This window comes from Hyperolius riggenbachi, chromosome 1 (assembly GCF_040937935.1).
Source record: "Hyperolius riggenbachi isolate aHypRig1 chromosome 1, aHypRig1.pri, whole genome shotgun sequence".
Classification (NCBI taxonomy): Eukaryota; Metazoa; Chordata; class Amphibia; order Anura; family Hyperoliidae; genus Hyperolius; species Hyperolius riggenbachi.
The window spans coordinates 177,382,902-177,394,854 of record NC_090646.1 but is presented as its reverse complement, the minus strand read 5'-3'; the positions used below and the strand labels follow the sequence as shown (position 1 = coordinate 177,394,854).

The 11,953-nt window shown below is 44.1% G+C and overlaps 1 protein-coding gene across 1 annotated transcript in view; it reads left to right on the top strand.

The window, feature by feature from the left end:
- The first annotated feature begins 9,295 nt into the window (after nt 1-9,295).
- TDO2 (tryptophan 2,3-dioxygenase) overlaps nt 9,296-11,953 on the top strand; it is a 36,702-nt gene continuing 34,044 nt past the window's right edge. Inside the window, exons 1-2 of the mRNA XM_068278879.1 lie at nt 9,296-9,361; nt 9,439-9,544. Coding sequence (XP_068134980.1) covers nt 9,327-9,361; nt 9,439-9,544 — 141 coding nt within the window. The 5' untranslated portion in view covers nt 9,296-9,326. The remainder of the gene's footprint in view (nt 9,362-9,438; nt 9,545-11,953) is intronic.

The following is an 11,953-nucleotide window of genomic DNA, read 5'->3' as shown; positions in this document are numbered from 1 at the left end:
AAAGACATGAATTTTGTCAAAAAAATGACTTTTTTAACTTTCTGTGCTGACAGTTTTCAAATAAAGTAAAATTTCCTATACATTTGAGCGCGAAAGTTATTCTGCTACATGTCTTTGATAAAAAAAACCCCATTCAGTGTATATTTATTGGATTGGGTAAAAGTTATAGCGTTTACAAACTATGGTGCAAAAAGTGAATTTTCCCATTTTCAAGCATCTCTGACTTTTCTGCGCACCTGTCAGGTTTCATGAGGGGCTAAAATTCCAGGATAGTACAAATACCCCCCAAATGACCCCATTTTGGAAAGAAGACATCCCAAAGTATTCAGTGAGAGGCATGGTGAGTTCATAGAAGATTTTATTTTTTGTCACAAGTTAGCGGAAAATGACACTTTGTAACAAAAAAAACAAAAAAAAAAAGTTTCCATTTCTTCTAACTTGCGACAAAAAAAAATGAAATCTGCCACGGACTCACTATGCTCCTCTCTGAATACCTTGAAGTGTCTACTTTCCAAAATGGGGTCATTTGTGGGGTGTGTTCACTGTCCTGGCATTTTGGGGGGTGCCTAATTGTAAGCACCCCTGTAAAGCCTAAAGATGCTCATTGGACTTTGGGCCCCTTAGCGCAGTTAGGCTGCAAAAAAGTGCCACACATGTGGTATTGCCGTACTCAGGAGAAGTAGTATAATGTGTTTTGGGGTGTATTTTTACACATACCCATGCTGGGTGGGAGAAATATCTCCGTAAATGACAATTGTTTTCTTTTTTTAACACACAATTGTCAATTTATAGAGATATTTCTCCCACTCAGCATGGGTATGTGGAAAAATACACCCCAAAACACATTATACTACTTCTCCTGAGTACGGCGATACCACATGTGTGGCACTTTTTTGCACCCTAACTGCGCTAAGGGGCCCAAAGTCCAATGAGTACCTTTAGGATTTCACAGGTCATTTTGAGAAATTTCGTTTCAAGACTGCTCCTCACGGTTTAGGGCCCCTAAAATGCCAGGACAGTATAGGAATCCCACAAATTACCCCATTTTAGAAGGAAGACACCCCAAGGTATTCCATTAGGAGGATGGTGAGTTCATAGAAGATTTTTTTTTTTTGTCACAAGTTAGCGGAAATTGATTTTAATTGTTTATTTTCACAAAGTGTCATTTTCTGCTAACTTGTGACAAAAATAAAATCTTCTATGAACTCACCATACTCCTAACGGAATACCTTGGGGTGTCTTCTTTCTAAAATGGGGTCATTTGTGGGGTTCCTATACTGCCCTGGCATTTTAGGGGCCCTAAACCGTGAGGAGTAGTCTTGAAACCAAATGTCGCAAAATGACCTGTGAAATCCTAAAGGTACTCATTGGACTTTGGGCCCCTTAGCGCACTTAGGGTGCAAGAAAGTGCCACACATGTGGTACCGCCGTACTCAGGAGAAGTAGTATAATGTGTTTTGGGGTGTATTTTTACACATACAGATGCTAGGTGGGAGAAATATCTCTGTAAATGACAATTATTTGATTTTTTTTACACACAATTGTCCATTTACAGAGAGATTTCTCCCGCCCAGCATGGGTATGTATAAAAATACACCTCAAAACACATTATACTACTTCTTCTGAGTACGGCGATACCACATGTGTGACACTTTTTTGCAACCTAGGTGCGCTAAGGGGCCTAACGTCCTATTCACAGGTCATTTTGAGGCATTTGGATTCTAGACTACTCCTCACGGTTTAGGGCCCCTAAAATGCCAGGGCAGTATAGGAACCCCACAAGTGACCCCATTTTAGAATGAAGACACCCCAAGGTATTCCGTTAGGGGTATGGTGAGTTCATAGAAGATTTTTTTTTTGTCACAAGTTAGCGGAAAATGACACTTTGTGAAAAAAAAAACAATACATATCAATTTCCGCTAACTTGTGACAAAAAATAAAATCTTCTATGAACTCACCATACTCCTAATGGAATACCTTGGGGTGTCTTCTTTCTAGAATGGGGTCATTTGTGGGGTTCCAATACTGCCCTGGCATTTTAGGGGCCCTAAACCGTGAGTAGTCGTCTTGAACCCAAATGTCTCAAAATGACCTGTGAAATCCTAAAGGTACTCATTGGACTTTGGGCCCCTTAGCACAGTTAGGCTGCAAAAAAGTGTCACACATGTGGTATCGCCGTACTCAGAAGAAGTAGTATAATGTGTTTTGTGGTGTATTTTTACATATAACCATGCTGGGTGGGAGAAATATCTCTGTAAATGACACATTTTTGATTTTTTTTACACACAATTGTCCATTTACAGAGAGATTTCTCCCACCCAGCATGGGTATGTGTAAAAATACACCACAAAACACATTATACTACTTCTCCTGAGTATGGCGATACTACATGTGTGACACTTTTTTGCAGCCTAGGTGCGCTAAGGGGCCCAACGTCCTATTCACAGGTCATTTTGAGGCATTTGTTTTCTAGACTACTCCCCACGGTTTAGGGCCCCTAAAATGCCAGGGCAGTATAGGAACCCCACAAGTGACCCCATTTTAGAAAGACGACACCCCAAGGTATTCCGTTAGGGGTATGGTGAGTTCATAGAAGATTTTATTTTTTGTCACAAGTTAGTGAAAAATGACACTTTGTGAAAAAAACAATAAAAATCCAATTTCCGCTAACTTGTGACAAAAAATAAAATCTTCTATGAACTCATCATACACCTAACAGAATACCTTGGGGTGTCTTCTTTCTAAAATGGGGTCACTTGTGGGGTTCCTATACTGCCCTGGCATTTTACGGGCCCAAAACTGTGAGTAGTCTGGAAACCAAATTTCTCAAAATGACTGTTCAGGGGTATAAGCATCTGCAAATTTTGATGACAGGTGGTCTATGAGAGGGCAAATTTTGTGGAAACGGTCATAAGCAGGGTGGCCTCTTAGATGACAGGATGTATTGGGCCTGATCTGATGGATAGGAGTGCTAGGGGGGTGACAGGAGGTGATTGATGGGTGTCTCAGGGGGCGGTTAGAGGGGAAAATAGATGCAATCAATGCACTGGGGAGGTGATCGGAAGGGGGTCTGAGGGGGATCTGAGGGTTTGGCCGAGTGATCAGGAGCCCACACGGGGCAAATTAGGGCCTGATCTGATGGGTAGGTGTGCTAGGGGGTGACAGGAGGTGATTTATGGGTGTCTCAAGGTGTGATTAGAGGGGGGAAATAGATGCAAGCAATGCACTAGCGAGGTGATCAGGGCTGGGGTCTGAGGGCGTTCTGAGGTGTGGGCGGGTGATTGGGTGCCCGCAAGGGGCAGATTAGGGTCTAATCTGATGGGTAACAGTGACAGGTGGTGATAGGGGGTGATTGATGGGTAATTAGTGGGTGTTTAGAGGAGAGAAGAGATGTAAACGATGGATTTGGGAGGTGATCTGATGTCGGATCTGCGGGCGATCTATTGGTGTGGGTGGGTGATCAGATTGCCCGCAAGGGGCAGGTTAGGGGCTGATTGATGGGTGGCAGTGACAGGGGGTGATTGATGGGTGGCAGTGACAGGGGGTGATTGACAGGTGATCAGTGGGTTATTACAGGGAAGAACGGATGTAAATAATGCACTGGCGAATCGATAAGGGGGGGGGGGGTTGAGGGCAATCTGAGTGTGTGGGCGGGCGATTGGGTGCCCGCAAGGGTCTAATCTGATGGGTAACAGTGACAGGTGGTGATAGGGGGTGATTGATGGGTAATTAGTGGGTGTTTAGAGGAGAGAATAGATGTAAACGATGGATTTGGGAGGTGATCTGATGTCGGATCTGCGGGCGATCTATTGGTGTGGGTGGGTGATCAGATTGCCCGCAAGGGGCAGGTTAGGGGCTGATTGATGGGTGGCAGTGACAGGGGGTGATTGATGGGTGGCAGTGACAGGGGATGATTGACAGGTGATCAGTGGGTTATTACAGGGAAGAACGGATGTAAATAATGCACTGGCGAATCGATAAGGGGGGGGGGTTGAGGGCAATCTGAGTGTGTGGGCGGGCGATTGGGTGCCCGCAAGGGTCTAATCTGATGGGTAACAGTGACAGGTGGTGATAGGGGGTGATTGATGGGTGATTGATGGGTAATTAGTGGGTGTTTAGAGGAGAGAATAGATGTAAACGATGGATTTGGGAGGTGATCTGATGTCGGATCTGCGGGCGATCTATTGGTGTGGGTGGGTGATCAGATTGCCCGCAAGGGGCAGGTTAGGGGCTGATTGATGGGTGGCAGTGACAGGGGGTGATTGACGGGTGATTGACAGGTGATTGACAGGTGATTGACAGGTGATTGACAGGTGATTGACAGTTGATCAGGGGGGATAGATGCATACAGTACGCAGGGGGGGGGGGGTCTGGGGGGGGTCTGGGGAGAATCTGAGGGGTGGGGGGGTGATCAGGAGGGAGCAGGGGGCAGTTTAGGGACTAAAAAAAAAAATAGCGTTGACAGATAGTGACAGGGAGTGATTGATGGGTGATTAGGGGGGTGATTGTGTGCAAATGGTGGTCTGGGGGGTGGGCAGGGGGGGGTCTGAGGGGTACTGTGGGCGATCAGGGGGCAGGGGGGGGCAGATCAGTGTGTTTGGGTGCAGACTAGGGTGGCTGCAGCCTGCCCTGGTGGTCCCTCGGACACTGGGACCACCAGGGCAGGAGGCAGCCTGTATAATACACTTTGTATACATTACAAAGTGTATTATACACTTTGTAGCGGCGATCGCGGGGTTAACAACCCGCCGGCGCTTCCGATTGGCCGGCGGGTTGACGTCGCGGGTGGGCGGAGCCTATTGCCGGTGGATGCGCGCGCATCCCAGCGCGCGATCCCCGGCCAGAGAGTGCCCCAGGACCTGACGCCAATCTGCGTTACGTGGTCCTGGGGCTGCCACTTTGCCGCCGCCAATATGAAGTAGGCGGTCGGCAAGTGGTTAAATATCATTTTCAAACCTGTTCTATTAGAAATACATCACTCTTGGTATTAATTTTGTTTTTTACACTTATAATGCGTCGATTATAGTTTTATTAACTTACTAATATATCGCTTTTAATATTACCATTATTTTTAATGCGATTGTGATTTTAAGGCTATCTATTCTAATATATATATATATATATATATATATATATATATATATATATATATATATATATATATATATATAAATATATATATATATATATATATATATATATACATATACACCGTTTTCTATTTATAATAATATTAATGTGTGCGTGATTTTAAGGCTATTTATCATATTACAAATATATACATTATTCAATATTACTATATTATTTATTGTGAAGTATTTTAAGGATTAAATGTATTATTGTTTATATGTGTGTAAGGGTGTTTGTGCAGTGGGGATGGTTAGGGTTAGGCACTACCAGGGGGGTGGTTATGGTTAGGCACCTCCAGGGGGTTTTAGGTTTAGGCACCACAAGTTGGGTCTTAGGGTTAGGCACCACCAGGGAGGTGGTTAGGGTTAGGCACCACCAGGGAGGTGGTTAGGGTTAGGCACCACCAGGGGAGTCTTAGGGTTAGGCACCACCAGGGGGGTGGTTAGGGTTAGGCACCACCAGGGGAGATTTAGGGTTATGCACCACCAGGGGGGTGGTTAGGGTTAGGCACCACCAGGGGGGTCTTAGGGTTAGGCACCACCAGGGAGGTGGTTAGGGTTAGTCACCACCAGGGGAGTCGTAGAGTTAGGCACCACCAGGGGGGTGGTTAGGGTTAGGCACAACAATGGGGGTCTAGGGGTTAGGGATAGGTACAGGGAGGGTTTTGTGTGAGAATAGGGTTAGATATAGTTACAGTACAATATACACCACCAGGGGGGTGGTTAGGCACCACCAGGGGTGTCTAGGGGTTATGGATAGGTACAGGGAGGGTTCTGTGTGAGAGTAGGGTTAGGTATAGTTACAGCACAATACATGTAATATATACAAATTATTAAATGATGTATATTTACACAAAGAGGGGGTCTAGGGATTAGGGATAGATCTGTGTGAGCCTACAGTTAGATATAATTGCAATAAAATACTTGTAAAATCTGCCATTGTATTACTATGCTTAATACAAGTGTAAATATCATTTTTTGTTGTAGACGCTATTTGATGTTTCATTTCAGAATTCGTTTGTTGTTATAGATGGTATTTTGCCATTTAATTTCCGTTTATTCAATCTATTTAGCACTACATTTTCGTTTACAAGCAATAAACGAAAAATATTGTTTTACATTACAATTTATAATTTCGGCTATATCCCGCGCCGTTATTTCCAGGTGCCCTTTTTTGATACACGCGTTTTTCCTGTGTGGTAATCCTGTGTCTCAAATCTATGATGCCATCTAGTGGGAAAAGTGAGTACCTCAGCTTATACGCGGGTCGGCTTATATTCGAGTATACATGGTATCTTATTTGCGATCTGTGCCTATGCTTTGCCAAAACTGCAAATTACTTCCTTACCTAGCTCTGGCCTTAATTTCTCCCTGACCGCTATCCCTGTCCCCGGCTGGATGACACTAGGCTGTCTGTGGAGTAACATTGGTAAGAAAAGGGTTTCCTTCAATTAATGCATTTTTGTATCATTTTTCTTTTCCTCACAGGAACTTGTATTTGAAGAATAAGTCATGTCAACCCCTTCGCTCTGCTACAGAGCAGAGAGAGGATGGAATGAATAATAAAGAGCGAAACAAAATGGATGTAAAGTGAGTACAATCAAATTTTGGGAATCAAAACACTTATAAGAATGCAGGTTACAGAGGAGATAAAACGTAACACAGCAGCTCAGGGTATGTCCCTATAAAGACAGTTAGTATGGATGTACAATGTATCTTCTGTGTATTGTAAAGGGTATCCCCTATTTACCTTACATCAAGCTTTAAAGCACACCTGAAGCGAAAAAAAAAAAACCCCAACAACTTATAATGAATTCTATGTGTAGTACGGATAACGAATAAAACATTAGTAGCACAGAAAAGAGTCTCATATCTTTATTTTCAGTTATATAGTTTTTAATAAAATTGCATCATTCTGTCACACTTGCAGTTTTAAAAGCGCACTCTGTCCACTACCACTCTGGGGGGGGGGGGGGGGGGTGCGGGTGCGGGTATTTGTGCGACCTAGTGGACAGTGTCGTGCGCAGCGGGTTATGAGGGGGAGGGAGGCTGGGGTGCGGTTGCATAGCTAGCATAGTTGCCCCAGTATAGGGAGTTTAGTTGCCCCAGTATGGCTAGTATAGTTACCCCAGTATAGCTAGTATAGTGCTCCAGTATAGCTAGTATAGTGCCCCAGTATAGCTAGTATAATGACCAGTATAGCTAGTATAGTCCCAGTATGGATAGGTAGTGCCCCAGTATAGTGCCCAGTATGGGTAGGTAGTGCCCCAGTATAGCCAGTAAAGTGCCCAGTACAGCTAGTATAGTGCCTAGTATAGGTAGGCAGTGCCCAGTATAGCTAGTATAGTGCCCAGTATAGTGCCCAGTATAGCTAGCATAGTGCCCAGTATGGTGCGCAGTATAGCTAGTATAGTGCCCAGTATAGCTAGCATAGTGCCCAGTATAGGTAGGTAGTGCCCAGTATAGGTAGGTAGTGCCTAGTATAGCTAGTATAGTGCCCAGTATAGGTAGTTAGTGCCCCAGTATAGTGCCCAGTATAGCTAGTATAGTGCCCAGTATAGGTAGGTAGTGCCCCAGTATAGTGCCCAGTATAGCTAGTATAGTGCCCAGTATAGCTTCCTAGTATGGGTAGGTAGTGCCCCTCCCCCCTCCATGGCCGCCGCTCCTGTTACCTTATCATGAGCGGGCGGCCGCTTGTCCGATTAGATTCCCCCGTAGCCGCTCTCCTCAGTGGCATCTCCTATTACAGCAGCGCGCTCGGCGGCTGCTGTGATGAGCAGGAAGCGGTACAGCGGCTTCCTGTACCAGCGATATGCATCGCCGTTACCATGGGAACCGCTGTACCGCTTCCTGCTCATCAAAGCAGCCGCCGAGCGCGCTGCTGTAATAGGAGATGCCACTGAGGAGAGCGGCTACGGGGGAATCTAATTGGCCGCCCGCTCATGATAAGGTAACAGGAGCGGTGGCCACGGGGAGGGGATAATCAGAAAAAATCTGTGTTGCTGACACCATTCATTACAGAGACTCTTTTCTTTGCTACTAACATTCTATTTATTAGCTGTACTACATATACAATTAAAAATGGGGGTATAGAAGTGCCCAAGGTGAATAAAATACATTAAAAGCAACTAAAATATAAATAAATGAGGTGGCTTACCTCAATGATGACACACCCATATTGGAATGGATATTAATTAGTAAAAAGAAAGCACAGGCAATGCGTTTCGTGGGAACTCGCCCACTTCCTCAGGCCGATTAAAGTGTCACTTGCCTCTCTGCAAGCCCCCTTTGTGAGTATTATTTCAACATCATTTAGATTTATTCATTAATCTGTGACGTACTGCACTATCTGGGCTCCCGTTGTCTCTGTGTTTCTTTCCATAGGGTGCATATACTCACCCTCAACCTTCTTGTACATATACAATTCATTATATCATAAGTTTATTTTCACTTCAGGTTTGCTTTAACCTTTCCTCTTCTAAAAACTTACCCCAACCTAACCTCACCTTTACCTAACCCTAACATATGTGCTTCCAACTATGCCTAAACCTAACCTACCCAAAAACTAGTGCTACTCACTTCCTTCCTCCATCCGAAATCCTAACCTTTATTGACTTCCTCTAACCTGATACATTATTGATATCTATTACAATGACCCAGCTCTAGTCATTTCTTCACTGAGGCTCTGTGCCAAAGCTAGCGGTGGCACAAACTGTTGTATCACCGATAATGTGCTGTGATTGCCAGTTGTGTACCTTTGTGCTCACCCTCAATCGTGGGTCCTCATATAAAAATAGAATGTTTTGTCCTAACTGGCTGCCCTTTTTTAACTTCTCTACTTATTGCTCAAGTTGTCTTTGCATCTGTTCTTGTAAATCGGCTTTGTACTGTTCTATATATGCCTGTTTTCTTTCAATGTCAATGCATTATTTTATAAAGTCCTATGGTGATGACATAAATTCCTGTTACTGCAAGTAAATATTACAACTATTTTGGTTGCTTTGGACAAAGTGACAGCAAACAGAAGCAGAGATAGGCATCTCGGTCACAGTTTAATAATTATTGACAGTAAATGGGCAGAATGACCAAGAGGAAAGGTGATTGGCTAATACAGAGCTAACGGTGGGTATAAATGCAAGTAGAATTCAGCTAGTTTAGGTTTGTTTGGCTATTGAAGGCAACAATACAACATAAACAATGAGTGGATGTCCGTTTATGGGAAGGAGGCTTCAGTAAGTATCGGATGTTCACTTTAACTGCTGTGAGGATGTCTGTGTACAGATAACTTCAAATATTCCATCTTTTTAAGGCATACCTTTAATGAACTATCAATGGAAGACAAAAATGGGGACTGTGCACAAGATGGATTAAATAAAGCAAGCAAAGGAGGGCTGATATATGGAGATTATTTACGAGTAAGTACCATTGTAAGAGTGTTGAAAGTTTTCAATTTTGACAGACTTCTCAATGTCATAACTTAAAAATGGGGACGGCACTACAGCCGTTTCGCGCCCGCCTGGCGCTTGTTCACGTGCTTGACAAGCACGTGAACAAGCGCCAGGTGGGCGCGAAACGGCTGTAGTGCCGTCCTTTCACTATCCCTGGTCACCCGATCCCTATACACCCCAGCACCAGCATCATCAGGTTTGATCATTCCTTAACTTGTTTGATGGTGTATAATATGTGGCATGAAGATAAATAAACGTTCAAAGGACAGTTGCCCGGTCTACTTTTGATGTACTGAATTTGTGCTGATTGCTTTTTTTGCAAGATACCGGCTGCACGTCCTTTGTTTACATCACAGCTGCAGTACGGGGGTGCTGAGGGGCGAAGATTGCCTGGTTGCCGGGTGCTTACGCGGGCCTGCATACCCCTCCCTAGGAGCACTGAGTGCCAAGTTGCCCCCATTTCCTGTCAGTGTACGTCATTAATACTTATGCTACACCCTGATCATTTTGGCTGAAAATCTTGTGTGTGAATATACACTCCTGACTTCACGTGTCTTTACTGGAGTGATTTGAAAGGATGGATCCTCACCTCTTCACTGTCCTTTTTCCCTGCCCTTTCTATAGAGCAGAACACACTGCTCAGCTGGGAGCCTAATAGTGTGTCTGTACAGCTCCTATTCCTAAACTGCTGCCAAAAAGTGAACCCTGACTAACAGGAGTTAGCAATGTGTGCCTGGTTTTACACAAGCATTTATGTAATGAGCAGGTCACCAACCTCCATGCCAAATGTCTAGAGGACACAGCAGTGGCTGCTGGAGAAAGAAAATACCCGGCCAATTGGCATTTTCACAAGAGATAAGGATAAAACTTGGGGTAATGAGGTGCAAATAATTCCGCCCTGCATGCAACTGTGAGGCCTGGAACCCACTCCAAAGCTCTATCGCTAATCGCAATCGCTAGCGTTTTAAATGAGCGTTTTCTAGCGATTTTGGTAGCGATTTTAAAAAGTGTAAGGTTTTTGCCAGCGATTGTGTAGCGATTTGCGATTATGGTATTTGATTGGTCCTTTGAATTAATTTTTTTTTTACAGTGTACAGTAATTTAAAAACACTAGCACATGCTCTACCCCTATTGGTTGGCCCTCTAGCGGCCATTTTAAAATGATTGGAGTGTATAAATAGATGTAGTTCCCTATCAGGTCCTCCACCAGATGGGAGGGCCTGCAAGCAGGAACTTAACCTAATTGGTTGATGACAGGGCGTCCAGACCATTTTGATTGGCTCCCTAGTGGAGCAAGGACTATTTAAGGCTGATTGTGTCTCATGTATTCAGAGGGCTTGTCAGCTTGAGAAAGAGAGGAGTCGCCTCTCGAAACGTCGCACAGACTTGCCCTTTTTGTCTTTTTGATGCCTTAAATAAATAAAAGAGCTTATAATACACTTGAAGACGGTGCTGGGTCTCTTCTCTTGGAGTACTAGCAAATTGCTCTGTATAGCAATTTATGAGCGATTACGCCAGCGTTTATATATTTAACATTGCAGAAACGCAGCGCAAAACTCTAACGCTCAAAAATGCTGCATGTCCTGTGTTTGCGATTTTGGTAATAGCAATCGCTCCAGTGGAATTAGGCCCATCCATTAACATTAGCTGAGCATTTAGGGAAATCGCTAGCGTTTTGAAAACCTCCCTAAACGCTCAGAAAATCGCTCTAGTGGGTTCCAGCCCTAATGCAAGTTGTATCAGATTGAAACTCAGTAGGAAATTCATTTGATTATTAAAATATATCAAAGCGCTATAGCTGAGGTGATTACAGTCCAACTAGCTTGATTAGCCACGGAGTGCGCTATCACCAGGTCTGGTAAACCTTCTCAATGTCAATTTGTTGTTGTTAAGCGCACATCCATATATTCAATAAAGTTCCTCTTGTTTTCAGTGAATTTATACTGTGATCCTCCACCATAGACACCCATAAGCATGCAAACTCACCAGATGTATTGGCCACTGCTAGATTGGCCATCCATGCACAAATCCAGGAAGCCTAGGAGCCTCAGGATCCTGGTGCCATCACATGTAAATGTGACTGGATATTCTTTTCCTCCACATAATCTTGCAAAGTGTTACCTCAGAGAAAGATCTCTCATAGCATAATACTGTATAAGCTTAAAAAATGTTATTATAAAATCACACTCACATGTTCCAAGATTTGTAAAGCGTACTATTTCCCACGGGCTCTCCACCGCTGCCAAGCTGGGCGATGTCTATGTGCCAACTTTAGTCATCCCTCCTTCCACCCTATCTCGGCCTGCGTCGCACTCTCCGGGGTCCGCCGCGCGTTTCCCGGTACGTCCATGATACGTCTAAGTCTCTGCCCCTAGA